Source organism: Streptopelia decaocto (genome assembly GCF_964273445.1).
Source record: "Streptopelia decaocto genome assembly, chromosome: 3".
In the NCBI taxonomy this organism is placed as follows: domain Eukaryota; kingdom Metazoa; phylum Chordata; class Aves; order Columbiformes; family Columbidae; genus Streptopelia; species Streptopelia decaocto.
This window is the reverse complement of record NC_138656.1, coordinates 49,840,332-49,867,286: the sequence shown is the minus strand read 5'-3', so window position 1 is coordinate 49,867,286 and position 26,955 is coordinate 49,840,332. Positions and strand designations below refer to the sequence as shown.

The 26,955-nt window shown below is 35.6% G+C and overlaps 1 protein-coding gene across 3 annotated transcripts in view; it reads right to left on the bottom strand.

Annotated features, from left to right (window-relative positions):
- PRKN (parkin RBR E3 ubiquitin protein ligase) overlaps positions 1-26,955 on the bottom strand; it is a 725,918-nt gene that overhangs the window by 347,081 nt on the left and 351,882 nt on the right. For all 3 annotated transcript variants that reach the window (XM_082048436.1, XM_082048435.1, XM_082048437.1), the window contains one exon: positions 15,261-15,376. In XM_082048436.1, the coding sequence (XP_081904562.1) occupies positions 15,261-15,376 (116 nt within the window). The remainder of the gene's footprint in view (positions 1-15,260; positions 15,377-26,955) is intronic.

Sequence of the window (26,955 nt, the reverse complement as noted above, 5' to 3'; positions counted from 1 at the left end):
TGCAGTATTTTAATTTTCATCAAAAGCTACGAAAATGATGCCTAGAATATTTCCCAATAATTTTTTTAAATTTATTTTTAGTATTAGATGTAGCGCCTTAAAGTTATTGCATTGAAACAGAAGAAATGTCAATGAGCTGACTGTAGAGTGTTTTTCCCTTTAGTATTCTCTACTCAAAGCACTCTGCATGCTTGTCACAAGTACTACTTAGTTTTCAAGTTTAACTAATCATAACTGTCCTTAACTTTTGATCTTCTTACTGTGCCAAAGTTTATGATTTTGTAAAACTAATAAAACAAACCAAAATACCTGAATAGCTGGAGAAGTGTATCAGACATATAAAGCACTTGAAGCACATGAAAGAGGGGTTCTAATAGGATAATTCATAAAATCTGTAGCAGAGAAATTAAATAAAGAGAAAAGTACTAAAGATTGCTATAAGCCAGAATCACCTAATAGCATTAAAGAGAAAGGAATGACCATTAGAGTCTATGAGATACTCTAAGTACCCCTCAAGGGCCTGTACATGCTTCACTGCTTTATGTGAAGCCTTGCATCCTTCAGAGTGCAATCTTGTTAATCAGCTCTCAAGGTCACAGCTGAATGCAAAAGAGCCAAGCTGCGCATCTGTGAGAGATACTTATTTCTGGAAAAAATTATAGTTCTATTTATGTGTAAACGATATGCAGTTATGCAGTACGTAAGTCCAAACCTGCAAACACTTATCCTCATTGACATCACCAAAAAAACCCCACATTACACTACCACACCAATCCAAACCCTCAAAACTGTTTGCAGAATCAAAGTCTGAAGTGTCAAATGAGAGTTGCTCAAGGTGCCTGCACACCCATCACAGGGTTTCCAGATTACAAGAGAAAACGCTGAAGGTGAAAGTGTGTGCCTCAACCACAGTAATATGTCATTCTCATTCAAATCTGGGTAACTATGGGATAGGCAAGATGGCATGAATGGTAGCAGTTCAGCTTTGTTCTCTTCTTCCTCTCTTGAGTTGCCCAGTGCAGCTTCATCTTCCACTAAAGGAGGAGGTGGGAAGAAAACAGAAAGACTGGCCAAGAGGGTAGAGCAGGAACCAAATTGCAGCTCTGATCAGCCCTTCTGTTTCTCCACTGAGCCCAAGACAGCACAATTATACAGAGTGTTTGAGTAGACTTGTATTTTGCTAAGTGAACCATAACAAATTATTGGGTATCAATATGTTGCCAGACAGTACTAAAACTTGATTTCTGAAAGTAAAGTTTCGATAAGACAATACAGGCACAATAAAAACTGTGGAGTAATTATAAGCCAATAAAAGAGTGGACAAAATACCCTATATCCAAGGAAAACAAAACAACAACAAAAACTAAAAGAAAATCCAAACAGCTTTTCTGGCTTTGTTTAAATAAATCTGCCAGCCAAAGAAACACAAGCAGCTGAAATAAAAATGGATCACATAGTTAAGCTGCTAAAGAAAGAAGGGGACAAACTTACCTTAGTTTGGCATTACTCAAACACCATTTGTCTTCCAAGAGAGATTCAACTTCTGAAATCTCACTGATGGAAAAGAGCTGTAAATGGCTCTTAATACCATCCCAACCTGTAATTCCTAAGAATGACCAAAGAATTTCTACTGGAGGATGGTTTAAGGGAGCAACAGTCCAAAGGTTTAAGCAGACTCAAAAAGAGAGATTAATGGTTCTGATGCAAGATGGAAATCACCAGAGTGATCGAGGCATAAGAAGGTAATCACTTCTCCCTGAGAAGCAGCTTAACGACCTTACCATTCACACCTGTAGGACCTCATAGGGACCAGTTTATACAGCTGCATTATTGTGACCATTCTTCACTTAGCACAAAAACCATGCGTATTTAGAGTCAGAATGCTTACTTGAAGGTTCCTCTACTACGGACCATTATACTTTGAAATATGGTGAAGAAACAAAAGCTTTTAAGAAGAATCAGTTTGATTTAATACCTACTGCAGGATTTTTATTTCTTTTTAAAATGAGTCTTTTTAAACACAATTACTTTACCTGATACACACAAAAAATATGCCCCCACAAAGCTATAACTATTTTGGCTGAAATTACGGAGATAGATAGATAGATATACACAAGACAGAAAAAGAGCTACCTCTTGAAAACTCAGTCACAGAAATCTTTAAAATGCCTTTTCTCTCTTCTTACTTTGGTCTTTTAAACACAAGATTAAACTACAAATGCATCGAAATAAACAAATGACTTTCTGAAGCTGTTTTATTTTTATGTAACCAGAATGAACCACATTGCAGCTTCACCCTCTCCACATGCTTCCTTATCAGAATGAGGTCTGATTCCTTTTCAAGTATATATACCAAAAGTGAATAAATACAACTTCCTTTGCCAGAAAATCTAATACAAGTCAGCCAGTTTGGAGGTTCTGTAGGGAGCAAAGGCACAGTCTTGCTCATGAATATAGTTCAAGATTGACATCAGCAACTTCAACCTGTCTGTGAAAACAGGCTGGCCAGATTCAAAGAGGTCACATCTCTGGGTGCTGTGAGCTTTGCTGTACTGAGTATCTCAAGAGGCTGGTCCTGGGTTTCTTGGCAGCTGTTTGTGTGATACTGGCTCTAGTGTTCACAGAGAATTTACCTTGTGGGAAGAGGTTTGTCTGTTCTTTTTGTTGCAGTGAACAAAACAAGAAGAAAGAGGAAATGAATTTGCAATTTGAAAAATGCAAATGGCATTCTCATGCCAGAAGAGCACTGTCCCTGGTTCCTACTTTTACCAGAAATATGGGTGGATTTGTCTCTTGTGCAAAAGTGAGATAAAAATAGTGTAATTAGTAGGAGGAAAATCATTTAAGTTTAAAAACATAATGCACTTCAAAAAACTAAAGAATATATATATATATATATATTCTCTTATAGACAAGACAGCAAGACAAATGAAAAATATACCTGTATATACACGTATGTGCATATATGTATACACATGTATTATATACAAGCATATATTAAGAAATTAATCAAAGCTCCATTTTGCTTAATAAACACATAGGAACACATAGCCTTGAAGAGCCACAGAACTGAAACTGACTCCAGAAAGTTTTGTTAAGGTTTATAACTGTAGAAAAACTCTGATGAGGCTCTGAAATTTTTGCACACAGCAGCAGCATTTGTGCTAACTCACGTATCCAGCAGAGTAGGCATAATCTTTCTCTTGCTATCTAACAATGTGTGCTCTCCCAACTAGTTTAATCACTGTTCACTAACCCTAAACTCTTCCATTAGCATTTCTAACCGCAGTCACAGTTGATCTCCAGAGACCAACTGTAATACAGGTCTTATCTGCAGGAGCTGGTTCTATTAGTGTAATTGGAGAGTTGATACTAAAAAAAAGATTGAAAACCATCTGATGGACAATTGTGTCTGTTTTCATCCTGCTTAATCCATTTCAGTGTACGCTGATAACGAATTAGTTTAAAATAAACATCTCAAGTGAAAATAGAAGACTTAGCATAGGAGTTTGTACCAATATAAAAATGTGTTTTATAGTTGGTGCCATTCTTCTTGTAGTATGCTTACATTCATCTGCCAGTACAAGTATCACAACCATTTACAAACTTGTACTGGGGAAAACGATCGTTCCTTTGATGGTCTCCATTTTCATCAGTCTTCAGATGTCTGCAGGCAGCTTCCTTACTGTGCCACAGACATTGCTGTACTTAACTAGAAGACCCCTATAATTTATTTCTTGTCATTTTCCAACCACGTTGCATACTTTTTTTTACCAAATTTGTAACAGTTACTTATAAATAATTCTAATTTGACTCCGCCTATGTTTAAAGTTCCACCAGGGGACTGAGTTAGTTTTCATTGTCCCTGCCTGACCTTGCTCTGGATTTTTCCTTTCTAAGGAAAATATAGTTGTGTTGATATTTTAGTTGGTAACAAACTTAGTCTGTCACATCACAATTTACACTAAAATGTTTACTATTATTTATTGTTATACAATTATACTGTTATTACAATAATTTAATAGTTCAAAATTGCTAAGTAGTAAACATGTATTTAAGTTTATTAAATGAAACTTTATGCAAGGAATTTCTCCACAGAAGATCTATGAAAGATCCCTACTGGTTTCTCTTATAGAAGAAAATAAATAACATACTCTTTGCAAGACTGGCTTCAGAAATGGTCTCATCTTCGAAATAAAGCTTTAGCAGCATTCAAAAAATGAGGAAAAGGAAGAAAGAGCTATAACTGATCGTTAACTACTAAGTGGAAAAAAAAAAAAAGTATTCCTAGCTAGTAAATTCCATTAAAGTTCCATCAATTGATTTCAGATGATTACATGATTGTAATTCACCGAGACCTTTGCACACTCAGATGTTTATAACTGTTGATGGAAAAATGTGTGAACTATTTTCCTTACACTGAAGTGAACTCAGTACAGCGCTATGCCAGTATATTCCACACCATGGTTTATGGAGAAATAAAATGTGCCAATTTATTATAGATGTATAAATGAACATATTTCTCAACCCCTCGTTGTTTTTCTGGACAAAATTTTAGACCCATATGCCCCAGAAATTGATACATATCAAAAATATGAATATAGAATTTGAGATTACTATATTGCCCTTGACACCCATGGAAAGCATTATGTATACACTTTCCATCAAATTCCATACATGTTATTTTCCCAAAATGTTTACTTAAATTAGGCATTTATGAAATCTGAGAACAATCCCAACTGAGCTATTGCCCTGAGGAATTCAACAGCTATTAAAGACATGACCTAGGACAATAGTTACTGTTCCATATTAGATCATTAAATGACTCTATGAAGTGGCAAGCAATATTTAATAAAGTACCCTGTATAACAGGTTCTTTGTCTTATGAACAGTCCTTCACAAGCTTGATTTCAGAAATTACAACCTGGTACTTTTGCCTGATACAGCTATTTTCAATTTTTCAGAAACTTCTCCAAATCAACATCATTCTCCTGTGTGCATACTTAATCTTTTTCTGTCAGGTTGCTTCATTCTTTCTCTAATACTTTCACTCTTGTTTCTCTATGCTGTACGTCTGCCACATCTTGCACAAGTACTTTTTTTTCCTTTCCAATTCTTGATAAACTACAATAATAAGAGTTTGACAGTACTGCTATAGCAGATGTCAATGATCTTGCTATGATTTTATGATTCAAAAATAACCTAGGAAAAATGAACCACAGTGGAAAGCAAATGTTCGCATAACTTTTTTCTCTGTAGAACTTTATAAAGCTAAATATACAGAATATTTATTCTGTATATCTAAAGCACAGTTCAATTCATTCTTGTCGATCTTACCCAAGACGTAGCAGCCTAAAAGGTTTATTCAATTATCAATGCAAATCCTAACAAATGACTAACTCTTTATGACTTTGTCAGAAATAAATTTATTAGGTCTGTTTCTTCCACATTAAACAACTGTCTTACAAAGTCATCTTCCAAAAATTAGGCTTTAATGGATTTAGTATTCATCATTTTTCAATGCCTTTTATAAGAGTGTTTAGGAATTTACTTATTTTTGACTTCTGCCGCAATAATAGCCTCCACTCTTTACATATTTTTCAGTTCACTGAGTAGTACTAGTGGAATTCACTTATTTCCTAATCAACAATTGATGATAATGAACTAAAAATTAATTTCTCAAAACTAATTTCAATTAAATAGATACTCAGTAGTAGCAATCAAAATTATTTTCAGTGTCCTAGAGAGAAAGACTATATGTAGAACAGAAATTAAGAATAAAACAAAAATGAGAGTGGATAAAACTGAAATTGTGAAAACAAAATTGAGATGTTCTGTATCTCATATGAAGTTAGACATGTATGTTACATAAATCAATTCACAATAGAAGTAAAATTCAGTTGTGATTGTTTCAAATCCTTCCTGCCTTTGATAAGCTCTTTCAGTGAACCAGAAAGTTAAGGTAGTTTTCTGCCTTTCCTACTTCTGCTGATGTTCAGTTAATCGGGATAGAGTAGTTCTACCCCCAAAGTAGCCATAGGGTGGCTGTGAAGGAGTCATGGCTGGGAAAGCTCGAAAGATCTAACAAAAAACACACACCTCATTTGATACCATGGACTGTCTCTCAGGGATGTGTTAGATTTCAAGTCTGCCTCAATCCAGTTGAAACAATACATAACTGTGAGTAAAATGGATGTAGAGCAACATTCTTCACAAAATCAGCTTCTCAGAGAAATGAAATTATTTAAGTTTTAAAGACATGTTAGCTTTTTTAAGACATGCTATCGATTCATGTATATATATATATTTTATATATATATATATACACAATTAAAATACAATGCTTTACCTGAACTATCTTTGAAAACAACTTTCACACAATACTTTATTTCTCCACACTTGGTTTCCAAAGAACACTTATCTTTCTACCACCTTCCATCAATAATTCATTGAATGTTAGTTACTAAATGTCAATTCATTAAATACATTAAAGTAGTGAGTTTTTTTAATAAGGCAGACTTCTCATCATTGCACTTGATTTTGTAAATTTTTTTTCAGCTGTCACATAGTCACATTCAATTATAACTACCTAATTTTAAAATATTTAAAAGAAAGTCAGAGTCAGATGGTCCGAGCAGCTCCCATGTTACTGAAGTGCAAGATTAGGCAAATGGGCAGCTGCTCAGCAGTCAGCAACACTGAAAGATCCTCCACAAGACCTTATCCTGATACTTCAGTTGAGACCTGAACGGAACATCTCTCTGCAATTTGTTCACCTTGTTCCTTCAGACCCCGGGTCTCTGCTGAGATTATAAGGTTTGCTAAACAGTATCACCTGTGATGGTGAGTTTTGAAATATGGAACACTCCCCAGAGACAACTGGATTGTGGCCTCCAATAACATTTCTCTAGGTCACTATACTACTATCAGATAGTGATAATCAGCTATTACTAACCTTCCCCTAGAGCAAAACCAACCAGAGATGAAAACTCCTTATCTTCTGTGTAAAATAATTAATATGGAATAGAAAGTCACAAACACCTGAACCTGCAAACATTTTCGACAAAAGAGGCATTTTGTGGGCTTACAAGTTTCTGAAATTTCTCTTTGAATAACACTTCACAAACATCTGCTACTCTGCTTTTCTTAGACATTGCAAATGAATTCTAACTTTCATATTTAAACTTAAAGCACTTTCACAAAAAAATGTTCATTAGCTAACATTTTTCATTGATTACTGATATGCAAGTAGGCAAGTTCACCAAATTTTGCATGTGGGATATCTGGTTACCTGACACATTTCAATTTTAAAACTATTAATTCATTCAAATACATTTAAAATATTAAGTCATTGTGTCTTGCAACATGCATTAAAATACATAAGTGGGGGGAAAAAAAAAAGAAAAAACAGCTCACTGTATTAATAATGCCATAAATAAAAATGGCAAAGAAGATACAACATCTAATACAGAGTCTACTGATAATATTGTGCAATCTGTAGGCCTCAGGTGAAACTTAAAATGAAAAATGAAATTGATGATATGTATTGCATCTCATATGAAGCTGTAGACACAATTTACTGGAATAAATTCAAATTAGAAATAAAATTGACTCGTGACTACCTTAAAAACTCTTAGCAGTGGCTGTTTCAAAACCATGTAAACATATCACAAATCATATGCCTGTATATTCACTACTATATGGCTAAGTGTAAAAAAAAAAATCTATAAATATATATCAGTCAGTACTGAAAACATTCCCTTCCATTTGTCCTTCCCATCAACTGTACACTAAAACATATGCCAAGCAAACAAAGGATTAAGGTAAAAAAACTTCTGCACCATAAAGAAAGGAAAGTAGGCAAGTTTTGTTCTCCCAGATGCAGAGAAAAGAAGTTCATGCTTTATGTTTAGCAGAGACAAGTGCGGTTGCATAAAACCCTCCTCACTTGTCCCCTGCCAGCAAAGGACAGGTACAATATGACAGTACATTAACTTTGCCAATCTCTTCTTTTCTTCATAAATCTGGAGGAGCTGGAAGCTGTCTCACTCAGACAGATCTTAATAGATTCAGAGTCAAAACAGTAAAAATGGCAATGCTGTCCTGTCATTGCCATGGCGGGGCTGGCACATACTAGTGGTTACAATTAAATGGCAAGGCTTATCTTCTAGAAGCCCCTGGTATAAAAGTTTGAGTATAAAACCCATAGTGTGTGCAACTAAATAAATGAAGGTCACTTACTGGCATTATTAGATTTTGTTCACATTTCAAGATACCAACAAAAGTGCCAACAAAATGTTTTCTCTGTACAGTTTTGCTTGGATCAGAAATGAAATAATACAGCTGTAATATTCAGGCTACCTTAGGGGAAAAGAAAAAAAGGTCTAAACCAATTAGTAACAGTTCTTAGTTTGATATTTGATTAATTTCTTACTTTAAATAAGTGATTCTTAAGAAATCCTATTAATTTCAGGAGCATTAAGAGAGAAAGCAGTAGACATTGTCCCTAATGGTCATAGTACTTAGACAAAGTAGATTTAATTCTTAACATAATCTTTTCCCACTCCTCTTTGAATTACTCAAGGTATATAAAAGACAACAGGATGTAATAGGCAGAGAAATCTGGAGCAGAGACAACATTATCAAAATACATCACAGAGAGGGAAAACATACTTTAAAAAAGATGAGTTAAATACAGATTTAATGATTGTTTGGCACATAATGGTCTAAGGGGTAATTTTAAGATCCTTTAACCCCAGAAGTGAAGAGAAATAGCAATTGTAAGTCTAGAATAAGGTGCTACTTACTCTTGTCTTTTAATGGACACAGTTTCCATTTTGATCTCGGAAGGGAACAGCAGGTACTTGGTAAAACCCTCTTCAAATAACAGCAAAATTGACCTGAATCAGATTTGTAGGACAGCTTCTTCACTTTGAAAATGCTTACAGTTTGGATGTGGATCTTTATCAGAAGCTGAATTTTGCAAATTGTTGCTTCAGCTGTAACATTTGATTCAAACAATGAAACTAAAGATTCTGGAATTATTTGTATTTTTCAGGTTTTGAACACCATGGTAGACCGGCTGCCTCATATACTTTGTGTAAAATTCACTGCTATATTCCTCCTCTGATTTTTTTTCCCATTTTTTTAAAAATCCAGACTGCATTAAGACCATCTATTTACAGAAAGAAATAAAGATAAGGCAAATTATTTCAGACTTTTCTAAACAATCTTTTAGACTGTAATAAAAGAAATATTTTACTTCAAAGCAATACACAATGTTAATGTGCAATATGGGACGGCAAGTAGCGGTTAATAAGGAACTCGGAACACTTTCTATATCAACAATAATGCAATCGAAATCAAAATCAAAAATATTACATTACAAAAATCCTAATCCCCATAAAAACATGGAAGTGTCAGTCTTCCCTTGGCAGGGAAAATCCACAGGGAAATCCACAACTGAAAATGATTCACATATATATTTACTGAGAAGCAAATGATTCAACCCCGTACCAATTTGAAAATACCACACCATAAAAATGAAGCTCACGAGTCTCAGTCCTGCCTCTACAGTAATGGAAATGAGTGAGTAAGAGTGATAGAGGGATGGCACAAAGTGCTGCTAGGGGCAAAATTCTGTAAATTTTACTTCTATTTTGTTTTCTTCAGGAAAAAAAGATTAAAAAACCAAAACAAAACAAAAACAAAAACAAAGGCTGAATAAAAGCTAGTGAAAAGCTTAGGAGGCTCAAAGTAGTCCCACCAGAACCAGATTAACCCACAGCGATCCCTAATGACACACGGTCATTCATTCTTTATTGACTGAAGGAGAAATGAACTTCTAACAGGACTTCCTATAGTACATTCCCTTGGAGTTTTCCCTCCAAGTACTGACCTTCTCCAATATTCTCCTGCCCCTGGAGTCTAATGTGATCACAGTTTGAATTGATTTGGCTAAAAAGAGTCATGATGAAGACCTTATATTGCAGTTACCCTTGAAGAACAGTCAGTGTATGCACATCTAACTCTCACCACTAGCAAAACGAAGCTCTCGCTTCAACTCCAGTATTAGGAAGTCTGAAGAGCAGAAAAACAAGATTCCATTGTCTAAAGAAAACAATACATTTTGTGTACAAGATCATGGAGTGGGGATTTATTTGCTAAAAAATTCTGATGATACAACATTAAATACTTCTCCTTTTGGAGAAGTATTTCTACCTATTTAGTGACAGCAAGCCCTATATATCATTTACACTTATGTGTATCTGTTGGAAGCTAAAAATAATGGTGCCTTTAGGAATTGTACCCTACCTAGTTTGTGAAAGATGATGTGAGGCACTTCTATTCTGCAGATTTTATTTTCACACTGTTTAACACTGCTGCTATTCCTGAGCCTGACTTATGGGTACCCTGGGGTACTCCTAACCCCCTTTGATGTTATTTCTACTCGAAACAGTTGACAAAAGCAGATCTCCCCTTGAGGATTGCAGAGTTTTAGTATTTGTTTCAACTTTCAGCCATTTGCTCAACCTATTAAGAGCTTCCTCAAAGACATAAAACAGCAACCCATCACCTTGAATGCTACAAAAAAAAAAAAAAAAAAAAGCATAAAGGCTGCAAATTAACTCTGCTGTAGATAAGCAGAATACATTGGACGGCATTACACTACATGGAATACTGCCTATGGATTTAGCATAACCCTGCCTATGGGTATTTGGCTCTGAACTATTTCTCTCTGTCGGTCAGAGCTGCATGAAAATATTCATATCAAATACAAACCCAAGGCAAACAGAAGGTGTGCCTAATGTAAACTTGAGAATAAAAACTGGCAATAGGCTTAAACATTACTTCCATTTTGTACTTTTTCTATATACATTGGAGTATACTACTGCTTGAAATATGATTTTTATGAGCTCTGCACACCAAACCCGTGTCGTGCCTAGAATCTTGGAGCTTAACTGCTCTGTCTGTGGGGGACTAACTGTCCATGATAAATGCATGGAAACAGCTGGAGAAATGGTATATCTTGCTGCAAACAATATTTTTAAAGAAACACATAAATAGTACCTGGTTGTCATCTTTTCCTGGTTAAGTTTTTTCAGCAAAAAGGAAGAAAAATGTATTTTGAAGAATAGATTCTTTTTAACTATACTGAAGCTAATACAAAGTAATAGTTAATGTATCAAATATAGTTATTCCTCTTTTCCACCTGAATGCTACAGAATTATGAAAGTAGGTTTCACAAAATACTAAAAACTGCAGAGTACCCTGGATGCTACTTTTCAGCCACATAGGAATATTAGAAAGTAATCGCTAGCACAAACATGCAGTCACCTAAATCTTTAACTAAAGTAAAATGGTTATAAGTATTTGTGTAATTTCTTTGAGTTATATGCAAATATTCCAAGAACACTAAGCTGGAGAACAGAAATAGAAACTCCAAAAACTTAGCAGAGATTCATAAGCAGCTTAAGAATTTGCAAAGACCTTTGTGCAGCACTGATAATTGATTTCAATGTCCAATCTCTTGATGTTTGCAAAATGAGCTTACCTTTGACAATATTTGCAACTGGAAAAAAAAAAGTAAATCAGAAACAGAAACTAAAATAATTTCTTTCACAGCTTTAACTGGAGAATTATTTCATTCACTCAAAGATACACGTGAAATTATATTTTAACAACTCACAAGATTTGCCATACAAAAAAATGAAATACAGCAAGGTCTTCCTGGTACCTCTGTCCATGGTGTCACCTACACAAGTTTAATATTACAAAAAAATGAATAATATACTTTTATGACTTTAAAAATTAAACTTTTTAAAGATAATCAGCATTTAATGTATGGACACATTCTCAAACTTTAGAGTTATCACAGAAATGTGTATCAATATTTTGACATAATGAGACAGAACAATTTATTTTCTTCCATTTTATTTCTGCTAGCATTGCTTAGAGAAGGGGTTTTTAGAATTTTTTTTTTTTTTACGTAGGTAAAATTAACAAACACAGAGTAAGTTGCCAGGAACAGACAACTTTTACTGCGGTCTAGAAATAGCTACTGTTTATTCCACAAATCTCAGTTGTTAGTTCAGCAATTTTACCCCTTCATTGTACTTGATGGTGTTCAGTGACCTCTTTTCACGCTTCCCAAGCCCTACATAGGGAATACTTGGACACCAATAACCCTTTTCCATGCCATCTTACTGCTCCGGTAAAAAGTACACTTTCACTGCAGATCTAGTTTCACCAACGAGCCTTGCTACCTACGACAGTACTGTGTAGGATACCTGTCAGTCATTGCCAGTTGGCTTGGGATCAGGGATCAGCCACTGGCCCTCTTTCATTCAGCAGTGCAAACACACACCAGGGCTCTGCACTGCAGGAGGCCACATCGCTCCTCTCACCCAGTTAATTGTTAGAAGGGACAAGAGAACTACTCTTAAGTAGTTTGTCTGCAGCCTTGCTGCAAAATGCTGAGGTACCAATTTGACAGAGGCTGGTATTTGGCCTTTAACCTGTACCTAGGAGCCAGTTCTGTAAATATACCACAGAAGATGCTGTCAAAATCAGGTCTTCCTAGAAGATACACCATATGAATTCAGTATAGATTTGAAGCATCCCTTACAACTTTTCTCTTTTGACCGACAACTATAATTTCACAATTCAACTTGGTATACGTTTTCATGTAAGGAACAGTGCGTTTCAAGAATATGAACCAAATTTGCACTGCGCAACAATTATGGATTGGGTCCATCTTTTTGAAACACCCTGTAGTTTCATGTTAGCTAACCATCAGAGACAAGAAAGTGAAATAATATTGCCCACTTCCCACTCATTTAATCTTGTGCAGTTCTTACAGCCGGTACAAAAGCCCTGCTCATGGGTGGGAGGAGATTAGGAGGTGTGCAGGAGAACAGAGGTCACTCACAAAAATCTTACGAAGTATAAAAAAGGCAAAAGACAGAATATACTCTTCATCATTTCACTGCATCCCTTGAGGTACAAGAGATGAAACCCATATCTACAGCTCCAGGACATATGAGAAGTCAGATTCTGGCTACATAAATGTATTCATGCTTTTACAATCTTTAAAACTGCAAGAAGGCTGCTGGAGTACTCTCCTGCTCACTTTTGGGATAACTGATTTCGCTGCCTTCTGACAAACACTTAATTCCACAGCCTACAAGACATACTGGGTCCCAAGAGTATTCCCCTGAGAATGAAGGGGATAGAACTGCTGTGTAGACTGTTTTTATAATGTCTGCAATCTAATCCTCTTCCCATGCCACAGGCTTCAGAGTTCTTGACATGATCAAATAAAATCTGTCAGCTGCTCAGGAAACAAAACTGAACTTCCATTATCTAAAAAGTATCTCTGTGCTTCATAAGGGAAGACAAACCTATTTATGAACAACTGAATCTGCTACACAAAATAAAGACTGAAAGACGTATGTGTATGAGTAACTTCAAAGAGCCTGTTTTTCCCCTCATGGATGGCATAACTAGGAATTGTTAGTGCTTTGTCAGATGCTCAGGCACACAAATCCTACCCTGTTTCTTAGAGTACTCAGTAAGAACTCCTACAAACTTTTAGAAATAAAATACTTAAAGATCACCTAACAGCATCTCAGAAGGTCCTGAAAGCCATAAAAATTCTGAACAGCATGAGACCAACAGGAAGACACATCTTCTCTCCCTATTTAGTGTATAAATTCAATAAGCTTATTCATAAATAACTTTGCCAGCTTGTGTGCTGAGCCAAAGGACTACTGAAACTTAGGTCTCCCATAGTTATTTGATGACTTAATTTAAATTAACAAGGATTCATATGCTTTTCTGATGTGTCAATAAACAGTCCCACTAAATTTACTAGTAAAGTTCTGGAAGACAACAGTTAGTCCTGGAAACAGTTTAGCTAAGCAAATCCAGAAAACTAAATCTCTCTTTCCTTCACGATTTTGCCAAAAAACAGATGAAAAAATTACAGCTTCATGAATATGAGTAAATAGGTCTGTTCTGAACATACCAGATTCAGGAAAATGTCAACATATTTATTTAAAATTTGATTTAAATAATTATAACTAGTTGTCAAGCCTAAGCATGTCTGATATTCTTCCCTCTTGTTCTTGGGAAAAAGAAAAAGCTGGGCTCAGAATGGAAAATTCATAGTGTCCTTAATCACAGAGAAGTTAATACTGCTGCATACCTAACTAGGGACAGCCTAAGTAATTCGGCAGTTACTGCCTGCATAGTCTCTGAAAGAAACACATGGCAACACTGTAATGGTGTGCACATGGGAAATGATGGACACCATACTCTTCTTCAATGCACAATTATCTTTTAATCTCTAAGACTCATTTTCTTGAGCCAAATTGTGTCAGCAGCCAATCAGCTGCAATCGATGCAGCAGCATGGAAGCACAACACAATATAATTGCACTGGTTCTGGGATAAAATCAGAACAAGCATCTATTATTTCCAATAGGAAGTTCACTTCCCGGAATCCAGCTTTTCTTCCCCAAAAAGATATCTCCTAACAGTTTCAGTCAAGCTTACTGCTAACCTGTAAGATTTTTCTAAATTCTTTCTTCTATTGCAAAATGCAGACCAATCGATAGCAATGCTTACACTGTATAACATAGTGTTATTAGTTCTGAGGTTCCACCTCAAAACATCTCCTAAGCAGTAAAAAATGTGTTTCGGGTAATTCTTCACAACACTGGTAACTGTCTTTCTTGGGCAACTGGTTTTTAACTCATGCATTTGTGAGTAATTGCATTCTTGAATGTAGATGCCCTAATACCATACAGTAAAAAGGATTACAGTATTTAAAACTGCAATAAACAAGAACAAAAGATCAGACGCATAATAAAAAATTTTGGTTTGATTTATAAAAGAAACACCAAAAAGTTTCTTTCTGCAGAAACAGTCTGTCCCCCTCAAAGCTGTGCTTTCATTCAGTGGCTCTTAAATATGGATTAGCATATGTACACACTCCTGCCACTATCTTGAGCACTTAATGTTATAGTTAGAACTTATGCAGTCAATTTTCCACCTGCAGCTCAAAGGCAGAAGAATATAAATTTTATTTGTACCAGCAAAACAAAGAACACACCTGAAAATGTGTCCCATTTTCCACCATGATACCAGGGAAAAAAATGCTTAAAAGGAAAACCAGCAGGAAAAAAGCTCTTTGAAAGTGATAAGTACTCTGCAGTACTGAGACTGTCCATCTCTGACACTTTTCATTGTACTTACCTAATATCTGTGCATGTTATACATGTGATACAGCGAGTGTTTGTTGTAACGAGGTTCAAAGCCACAGATGTTTCACTGTCAGTGGTTGGGTGTGCTCCACATTTAAAATAAAACTCCTGAAATATTGAAGGAGAGATAAAAAGAAGATTACATAGCTGCGGCTCACGTCCTCTCTTTATCTTACGCTAACTGACACTTGAGACAACAGACAAATCACCACTGCCAACAGAAAAAGAGAATCATTAGGAAAGGTTTACAAGGAATCCCTTGCAAAAATACCAGTCCAGGTGTGTATTTTGTTCAGTGATTTCTCTAGCAAAGAAGATACCTACTTGCGTAATAATGTGCTACCAGTATATGACACATTTTGTGATTTTCTGGATTTATAGAAAACAAATTACTTCACCTTGAGTTGATCTAAGTATAGTTATCAAAGACAGAATACTAAGCATTGTCACTAAGCTTTAATATTTCCAGTTTTTTTGTTGTTGCTGTTACAGATGTTACTATTTTCTCAACTCTAGGATACAGAATTTTAGCTCTAAATTATTAAATGTGGCCTTACTTTTGCTGGAAATGTATGATACAATTTTGCCATCATATTAAAAGGAAGCTTTAGCTCTCTTGGGACACATTACATTTTCAACTTTATATTATATTGTGTTTCAGTTAAGTTGCTTTAGTCCATACTGCTCTATATAGCCTATTAGACTGCTTTCATTAGCTTAATACTTTTTACAAAATTGTGTAGTTTGTTCTCTTTTCCACTGCACCCCAGGGAAAGCCACAGCCGTCATGTTGTGCTTTGATAAGGTTTTGTTCTAAGAGATTGTTTTAAATGTCCAAATCGCTCTATGCTTGTGTAAACAAAAGCAGTCTGAAAACATGTACTTTGCAACAGAAGCCACGGATGACAGTTTGCCATTTCTTTGTTCCTCTGAGACATTTTTGCCCATATCAAATTGTGGAAGCTTGTAATGAAAACAATGAAAGTGGCACAAACAAATTCTGAATTGGAATGGCATAAAAGTATCAGAAGTTATGAGAAGAAAGCATAAAAGAATGACAGGAGTTCATGGCACCAAGATATTAAGATCACAGATGATTCTCAAGACACCTAGACTGAGGAAAAAAATCCTAAAAAATATATAAAAAGGAAGGGATGGGAAGAACGAACTGCAGCAAGAGAAAAAGACACAGTGAATAATCACCAGCATTTCCAAATGACTCACAGTGGTGGGACAGAATGAAAGAAAAAAAAAGTTACAGTCACTGTGAACTTATTTAGGGCGCAAAAGTCACATCCAAACCCAACATTAATAACCCAAAAGCCATGAAAAATCTTGCTGCATGGTGTTTCCTAGTGTCACTGCAAGTTCCTAGCTAGACTACCTGGACACATGCTTTAGTGCTTGCTAATATATAAATACAAGAGAATAAGCGTGGTTGACTGATTATCAGTTTTGTTTAATACAAACTCACCTTTCCCTCTACACAGCCTTGATCTGAGATTTGCTACAACACTGCACTAAAATCAATTCAGAAAAAGCTCTTACTTTCTCACTGCCTTGAGCTTTGCAGTAGGGAGCTCTTCGTCTGAGAAAGAGCTGTCAATTACTTTTTTTTCTCAGAGGTGATAATTTAGATACATTGTGTATTTCTACATGAGATAAATACAGCACTATGTAGCAATACATCTCAGGTGTAATCTGGTAACTGGGATACAAGAAGTATTAACACAATCTTCCTCCTAGTTTAGTCAATTCTGCTTCTCAGAGAATCGCTGGTATATGCAATAGAATCACCACAAATAAAATACTCAAACAGCACTATAAGTTAAGGACTCATTGTCTGAAGCATGTGTTAGTAGTAGTTTAAGGGAACTAAGGGGTAAGAGGATAGCTTAAAGCAAGCCTATTTTCAAAACCAAATAATTGTTTACGGAACTTCTGAAGTAGTCACCTATATATATTTACACAGAGCTAACTTTTTTAATAACAATATCATCTGTCTGTTCTGTTTCATAACATCAGGAAGTAGTCCCAAGTAAAAAAATGTGCTTCAAGTCAGCCTTAGATGAGACCTTAGACTTCCCATGTTTCTCTTGTTCAAGACCCAGTTACACACAGAGCTTTTAAATATCAGCTCAACTTGGAGCACATCAGCAGTTGAGAAAGAGACAAGGGAACTACACATTCATCTGGGGATCTGGGGTACATGAAAACCTTACACAATCTGTAACTTTAATTTATTTTCAACCTTTAAAAATGTATCCATTAATCTTTGTATTATTTGCTAATGGGTTTTGGAACTTGGGTATTCTTTGCCCTTTACTTTTGTTTGAATTAAATGGTAAGAAGTATTTATTTCAACTCAGGAGGAGTCTTGAAAATCTCTTTGCTTCAGTACACCTTCTGCATACAACTAAGAGAATATTGACAATCCACTATTCCAGAACGCAAACTATTGGCAAGGAAACATATAAAAGGAAAATAATTTTTGGTAAAACTACTTACTACTTGAACTGGGTCACAAACAAAAACAAAAAGAGTAATAAAGTAAGCTCTAAAACACTTGAAAAAGCTTTAGACTTTTTTTTTTTTTTAAAAGAGTGTGTGTTTGATAATTTTAATTGCTTTTCTTAATACCTCACAATGACAAATTTTCCTCTCATGAAAATTTTTTAATGAAGATGGAAGGGAAATAAAGCAATACATTTCTTATTCAGAAAGACAAAGAGAGACTGAAATCTGAAAAGCTTTGTATGCTGAGTGCCTGGCAGTTCTGGCACAGTGTGGATTGCACTTCCACCTTTTTTTTTTTTTTTTAAATCATAGTAATACACATTTTAATTGCTTGAAGGCTTTTAAAAGTCATAACATCAATTAGGTTTCTTGTTGCAAATAAAAACATATATGGCATCATTTTACACACTGCATGAATAAACAACACACAAGTATTTGTTACATCTACCAGATTTCCCAGAGACATAACATACTTTTTGTGATACAAGCATAATAATTTTTTGCCAGGGCACATGTGCATAAAGTTACGAAAAAAGATAACCCATCAGCACAAGTTGCTTCTCAACTGACTCCAGCAATGAAATTCCTGAGAGAAAAATATAAGAATGAAGAATTTAGCCACTTCTCACTCTCCAGTTTGCATGTCAGCAGGCATGTAAATGTAGGTATTCTTTTATTTACTCTCTCATTCAGTGTATGATTGCCCAAGGAGGGAAATTTCCTGGATTGTTTCATTTAAATAATTTATGTTCCAGTGTTAATCTCCAAACAGGTGTAGAGACCTTGGAACCACCTGGTTTAGGACTATCCCTCTAATTTGGCCACAGACTGTCACACTCAACATGTTGCTCCAGACTTAAGTTATGTTATACTATAGGAGACAATGCTTTCAGAATTTTAACGTTATAATAAAAACCCCTTACATAATAACATAAATGGGATAGGCAAATTCACATGCAGTCTTCATCGCTACCCAACCATTTCTATAATATTTTAAAATAGAAGAAATCACAGTATTTCCCCTTTCTGCACTTTTGGTCTCATTTGGTACAAAAATTCCTGATGAATGCTGCTTTTTTGTTTTAGTATTTCTGTCCAACAATGAGTAATGATGTAAAGAAATTACTGTGAAAACAGAGATAAAAATCTAGTGCTTTTTTTAGTTCTGAAAGTGTGTAGTTTTATGCTCACCTTTTACTGCAGTGAATACCTGTAGATCATTTTATTGCCTTAAGGCATAGGTCCCATGAAATTGTGAACATTCAATTTAACGCTACAAATGTCTTTCTTTTAACAGTGTATCTGATATCTTGTTATTCAGAGAAGGGAGAAGGCATTGCTCTTACATACTTTGACATATTCTTCACTCATGTTATCACTTGTGTGCCATACAACATCATAAAAAGTGGAAGAGGGAAGAAAAGGTTCAAAGACACATGGTCAGCATTAGCCACTTCTAATGAAACTCAAGAAAATGCTCAAATTTATAAAAACAATAAATTCCTTTGATATTTTACCAAAAATATCTCTCCCTAAATTCTGTCTTTTCAAACAAAGCAGGGATTTGCATACCCCTAACTGCTGATGATAAGCAAACTGTCTTCTCTGGGGTCAAGTATGGCAAGTCTGATGAGGAGCAGTTGAGGGAACTGGGGCTGTTTAGCCTGGAGAAAAGGAGGCTGAGGGGAGACCTTAACACTGTCTGTAACTACCTGAAAGGAGGTTGTAACATGGAGGGTGTTGGTCTCTTCTCCCAAGTAGCAAGTGACAAGACAAGAAGAAATGGCCTCAAGTTGTGCCAGGGGAGGTTTAGATTGGATATGAGGAAAAAATGCTTCATGGAAAGGGTTGTCAGGCATTGGAACAGGCTGCCCAGGGAAGTAGTGGAGTCACCATCCCTGGAGGGGTTTAAAAGATGCATAGATGAGGTTCTTTGGGACTTGTTTTGGTGCCAGTGTCAGGTTAATGGTTGGTCTCAAGGACCTTGAGGGTCTCTTCCAACCAAAATGATTGGATATATAAATCAACCACTGAACACCAAAACAAAATACAAATAAACAAACAAAAAACCCCACAAAACAAAATCCCTCACAAACACAACAGGATAATGCATGTGATTCATTGCTCAGTCTTCATTAAGACTAAGGAGGGCAACAATTAAGGTTATTAAATAACAGTGGATTTGAAGGCATACATTTTAGCATAGATTTTAGGAATCCTGCAATGCAAAAATTAAAGATGTCGGTCACTTTAACCATTCACATACCAATACTCAATACAACATTTCTTTGCCATTAGAAAAAATCTCAAAGTATTTTTTCTATTTGAAAGAATAGATCCTGTGAAAAACTCAGCACTTGATCTCAGACCTACATATTCAGAATGGAATCAGAATAATCAGCAAGAATGAAAATGAAAGGATGCCACCAAAACCAGCACATTCGATATATATTTCTACACAAATTTCTCCCACCTTTCCACTTTAAAATCCACAGAATCCCTACCATAGAACATACAGCAGAAGGACAGCACACAGCTCATGGACTCTGTAAGAGCATGAACTTGGAAAGAAATGCCTTTATGGGATGCAAGGAGAAAAAACAGTATCCCAGAAGAGATCAAATATTATATAGTAAGTTTTCTTAATATACTGCTGATAATTATGCTTACCTCAAAGATAAGTCAAAACATCTTTTGATGTGAAGAATGACAATAAAGTGCTGGTATATTAAATTTCCAAGTCTACAAGAAGCATGTATTTATTTAATTTGGCAAGAGACAAAAGAAGCATAAAAACCCAGAAGAAATACAAGCATCTCACTAGTATCTGCTTTCCGATTGAACCCCATTGCCCTTCTCAAAATGCCTCTGGCTAAGAAGAAAAAAGATCTGTTACTGATGATAAAAGCTCTTTAGGAGGAGTATCCTCTGCCAACTGTTCACTGAGGCTGTCTAAGTATGTATGGTCTCAGTGAATACATCAACTTTGACCTGCGCAAAGGGTTGGGGAGGGAGGAAGTTAACTTTAAAATTATTCTATTTTTGAGGCAAGTACCAGTTTGGGGCAGAAAAGTTACCCACCTGTATTTTTCCAAACTTTCTTTTCTAGTCAGCAGTAACATTTGCAATATAAATGTGTCCAAGTGACTAAAAGACACATTATATTTCAGAGAAAGAAGTGTCAATACATGTTTACAATAGATCTTTTTTATTCTTGGTCAACTTCAAATAAGTTCAGTTAAGGAAAACATCGAAAACACACCGTTTCCATTTCTTTGTCCCAGAATCAAACATATTCACTGTACCTTTTTGTTCAGTTGAGGATATTTAAAATGATTTGTTGCATATCAAACATTTGAACACATAGCTTATGATACGGAAAATATTTTGAGTGTTATTGGATAGGAAATGTACATGCTGTTCAACATTATTTACAAAACCTAATGTTATTGTCCTGACCAAGTCACTTAAAGCCAAATTTTATGCATATAAAAATGTATCTAAAAACTCAACATAGGTAATTTTTTGAGACATTTTCAATGGCTACAAAACAGCACAGCCTCTACTCTTATCATTCTTATCTATTCTTATCAGATCCCACTTTCAACCACATTCTTAAAAAAGTCCCAAACACACAAATGACAAACAAATATTTTTTTTATTTATGTATTTACACCCCTTGCAAAGAAAACAACATTTCTATCTTTCATTTTTCAATAATTCACTGGGAGAACAACAGAGGTATTGTTCAAAAATTAGTAACAGGACAGCTATAGCTACCATTCAATTTTAATCAGCAGTCTAAAGTGATATAACCAAGATTATTAATGACACAAACAAAAATCTTACTAGTAATTTCTGAGGGAGCCTTCACTTATTACATGTCAAATCGTATGTGATTTTCAGTGATAAAAAAAACCAACAAGGTTTTTGTACAATGGTGCATACAGCTTGCATATCTATTGTCTGCACTACAAAAAAACCTCCCACAAAACAGTTATTACCTTTCAGTTAATAATTTGTATTAAAATCTTAAAGGAGAAGATGCATATAATTAAGATTCCAATAACTGGCATGATGGGTTATTAACTATACAAGGTTTTAATGACATCTGGCCTCTGGAGATACTGTGCAACTGTAGTTTTTAGGACTTCAGGGCATAAGAAAAGCAACAAAAAGTGCAGTACCTATCATTTATTATTCTTTCCTTGTGTACTAGAAAAGACAGTAGAAATAAAGAGCACAAATGCCTTGGGAATCCCCTGGCTGCTGCTGTCCAGACAATGCTATTTCAACCACCCAGGAAAGTCCTCTGTGTGAAAGTGAGTTCTCTCCTTTTTAGCAGCAGCATTTCTCATTTGCTTTGTTTTTCTATAGGTAGCCACACACTGTATTTGCTTCATTTCTCTGCAAGCAGTGGCTCAGGCTCAAACAATCCCATCACTGATTCTGCTGTTATTCCTTCAAGTAGCAATATTTCCATGATACAAAGACACAATGAGCAGGCCTCTTCAGCATGACCCAGGCTGTTCTATCAACCATTTTCTCACAGTATAGACAAAGAAATGAAGCCTGCAGGGCATTGTGTCTCCTTATAAAACTGATAATTGCCTGTAATCTTACCTCACAGTGGAATCAAAGACCCCATAGACATTTAGCCAGTCACCAGAAATGCATAATTAACCTATTGCAGGTACTGTAATGCAAAGATACAGTAAGACATAATAGTTTAAGTAAACAACTTTTCAATGAGAATGGCTATGCTTTCATATAAAACAATGTGAAACATTTACACCTTCCTTCCCTTCTCTGCTCTGGACTTCTTTCATACATGTTTCCTTTAGAAATACAATCTCTGTTCAACACTAATTTCTGGGCAGAACCGAGACTGCAGCTGTCAGGAAGACTAACTTACCTGGCCCAGCCTCCAGAGCCCAACTCAAATTGTTCTGTTGAATTTGTTCACTGGGCTTCAGCATGTATGAAAGAGTTTATTTTGGAAAACCTCGTTTGAATTATTTGAGCCACAGAGGAAGTCTCCGTTTCAGAGTAGCTACTTAGAATGCATTATAATCATAATATCCTGAATATTAGTGCTGATTTCTAGGACTTAAACTTTCCCATCAGCCTCTTTTAAAGTAGAATCCAACTGTTTAAATCTGTTATCAAGTGTTTCCTGTAGAGAATCATTCCTTTACTTTGAGCTTAATTTCCTCTGGCAATCAGATTTGAATCTCTATGTGAATATAAGCCACAAAAAGGGCTCAGGGAGGGAAGAAACTCAAATACTATACGATATCAGATCCTTAGGCTGCGTTTCTTATGGCACAAAAAGTTGTTTGCAGTTACAGGTTTGAGTGATTTGTTTCTTTTTCAACAATGCTAACACACAGTTCGGGTAAAGATAGTGAGATCAAAAATTCAGAATGATTCCAGAATCCTAAAACATATAAGAGACAGGATTCCCATAACTGTAAACATTGCACAGGTGACATTATGTTGTAAGGTTTCCCAAAGAATCTAATTTTGAGCTCTGAAGAAAAGCCTGCAGAGTTAACAAGCCACCAATGTCTAAGAAAACTACATCATTTCTTTAACTAGCTGTTGCCTTTCATGAGTATTCTATACAATTCCACAGTATAGTCTGTAAATATTGCTGTGTTTCTACAATATATGCAGTAGATTCCTATCTATCTGATTATATTACAACTGAAACATTTACATTTTGTCCATCCCTTGCTATCAAAGGAAGTGGTCAGCTTCAAAGCTTAGGAAAAAAAAAAAAAAAGTAATTTTAACTCAACAGCCATCTTAAAAAAATGACTGTTATTTTTGGTTTTAGGTTTTCAGCCTTCAGCTAATATAACCAATGTCCTGGAGCCTCACATCCATCCATTAACCATATAGATGATCTACAAGTCTGTAACATAGCTGAAAGGCAGTACTAAGATACCTTTCATTTAGCACTAAGGCTGCCTCTGGGGGAACATCAGTATTTATGTAAGGACTCTGGGCAGACAGAATTGAGCTGTAATACTACAAGAATGGCTCTTTGCCTCATTTCTGCATCTCAGTTTAGAAAAACTGGATGGTTTGTTCTGTCATCGTTCCAATGCCTGCCATAGATCAGGATATGAATGAGAACAAACTTGCCAAGACGCTGCCCTGTCACATTGGGAACAGTGAGAGAAGGAATGGAAGGAAATGGCAGAAATGTTTTTCTCTCCCCCTGTATGAGATATGCTTACCTTTTGCTCTGAAGGCTCAAAAATGTACTAATGAATGTTTGGCACCTTCTGAGTATTCATTGAATAGGCAATAGGTTTTTTGAAGTCTATTTGCCACCCAGCAGCTTGTTGTTTTTCTTTTGAAGCACATTCTTTGCCAGGACCCTGTTAGCACACTGACAGCGATGCTGTTCTTAAGTCTAAATAGAGTTCTACTGAATCACTGGTGTTTGTGCTCCTAATATTCTCCTTTCTACAAAGGTGCTAAAGAGCAGGTCTTGTGTTCCACCTACACACACAGAAGTAATCTCTAAGCCATATAGAGCAAGACACAGGAAACCCCAAAGATTCAGGGAAATTCTGCAAAATTTTTCCAAAAGTAGTTTTTCAGAGTTGTTTAGTTGCTAGAGTTGAAGGAATTGGAAGTAAATTTAGATGTGTTTGTTTTGTTTTTTTCTCTCAATTGAATCTCTGGTTTAGATCTTTCACTTCTATATGGACTGAGCAGTCAGGTAGAATATTTGTGCTGCATCACATAAACGGAGGCTTTAATTAAAAAAAAAAACAAAACAGCCAAAGTATCCTGCATGATGCCCAGAACTTATGATAAACAGAAAAGGAGGAATGACGTTAAATACAGTCACACAAATACACAAAAACAAATAGTTGATTCATACTGCCATCATCCAAGGAGGAAAGAGGGCTATGTATGTGTCAGGTAAGTATAATCTGTACATAACTCCTAATACAAGGAATGTTCCAATTGTTCGTTCCACTTCCTTTAAATTAGACAAAGATGTTTCATTGGCAAGATAAGCATTTTAGATAATGTTTTAAAAAGCAAAATTTGAAGTATGATGTCTAGTAAAAACATCTCACAATCCTGTTATAATTTTTAACACATAAATGCATGATTTGTTACTTCAAACTTATGAAATACAAATAAATGTCCAGTGCTTTACATGACTCATAAGCTAAAAAAAAAAAAAGAAAAGGATACAGCATTGTTATGGAATTGAATATACCACTACCTAATAAAATGGCATTAGAGGCTGAAGTCTTGCAAAAGCACACCCTGGAGGTTCATACAAGTTACTAGATATTCTTGAAAGTTACAGAGGGCTGCAGTAAATGAAGAGGGTTGAGGGGACAAAACAAACACCACCAAAACCAACCAACAAAAAAAAAAAGCCCACCACACACCACAAAACCAAACCCACACAACAAAAACACACAAAACCCACCACACAAACAAATCACACCAAAAAACTTCTTGGCTAATCTTGTACTGCCAAGATCATTAAAATCTTAGCAGTAAACTGTCTTTTAAAATATATATATTCTTAAAATATATAATACATACACATGAGCTAAATGCAACATATATGCAAGATAAGCTAGAAAACATAAGTCACAGAGGGAAATAATTATCTCCTCTATCATCTTGTTAGGGAAAAAAGAAATCTATGTTTGCATTGCACTCCTACCTATAGCTTCTAGTATAAGGAATCTGAAAAATGCAGCAAATACGTTAAACGATCTTTTAGCACAACAAACATATTTCACGTGCATACCAGTAGAGAAGAAGCCAACATTTATCAGTAGTTGACAGTACAGTATCTGATTTGAAAAGGGATTTTCTATTATTAAAAACAGAAAACTGTGGACATTTTTCCTTCGAGACAATTTAATACATAGACATATGTAGTGTAGATGGCTATTTGCATGGCTTTAATATAATGCTGATGGTGTCTTGATAGTCTGTTTTCCCTAAAGTGATTTAATTTGGTTTTCCCAGCCAACCTTTTGTCTATTTACACTGCCTTCATTGTAAAAACAGCAGAAAACAAAAAAAAACAACAAACAAAAACACAAAAAACCAAAACCAAACCAAAAACAAAACCGAAAAGAAGTTTTTTCCTAACATAAAAAAATTGTATCCAGGGGAAGAAGGCTACATGCACATTTGCACACAGCTTATTGTTAAAGAACATCCAAGAGCATTTCTGGGTGACTGCACACAGTCATCCATACAGCTGCAGGGTCAGCAAGGTCCCTGCCGTGGCTGAGCTGGTGCCAGCAGCATCTCTCACCAGAGGAGTTCAGGAGTGGGCGCACCAGGCGCAGCCCTTGGTACGTGGTTTGCATCCCCGGTCTAGGGACTGAGCAAGCTGTGCTGTGCCATTTGCCCTGCAGGTATGAGGAATTTTACCAGCGACATTTGACCCTGTGGTCCTCTTATGAACAGTAAGTGCGGCATGGTTTGCACCTCCCTATATTTCTGGAAACACATTTTCTTCCTAACTGCTACTATTGCCTGGTCCAATTTCCTCTGGTCTTCTGACCAGGCCAGCAACCAGGGGCAGGACTCTTCTACCCATTGCAAACTCTTTCTGATCCCCAATTTTCCTAAGTAGGTTTCTACCAGCAGAAATAGCTGTAAATTCATCCTTCATTTAGTCAAAAGAATTTGCATAAACAGAAATTCATACCCTCAGTTCAAAAAAGGAATTTTGTTTTAAAATGCACTAAAAAGGGATTTAGATGACAGAAGAATTCTTTAAATTAGAGCATGAACAACATATGAGCAGTATAATGTGTTTTGCAAAACCAACACACAATGCTACATTGTCCTCTTGACATTTCAAAAATTATTTTTCTTACAAAACAACTAAAATGACGAACGTTTGAACTTGCAAATTACCTTAAAAATGCATTTCTGGGGAAAAAAAAAAAAAAAAAAGGTCTTCATAACTACACTATTTTACTTCAACTTTATGTAAGGTAAACCAATAATTTAAAAGATGCAAATGCATGGCCAAAATCATTGTCTTGTAATGGGCTACCAGAAAAAGAATGGAAAACCAGAAAGACAGATGTTACCACAGATATTTTAAAACAACTGTCCAGAGGTATTATCTTATTCACAAAATCTCAAACACA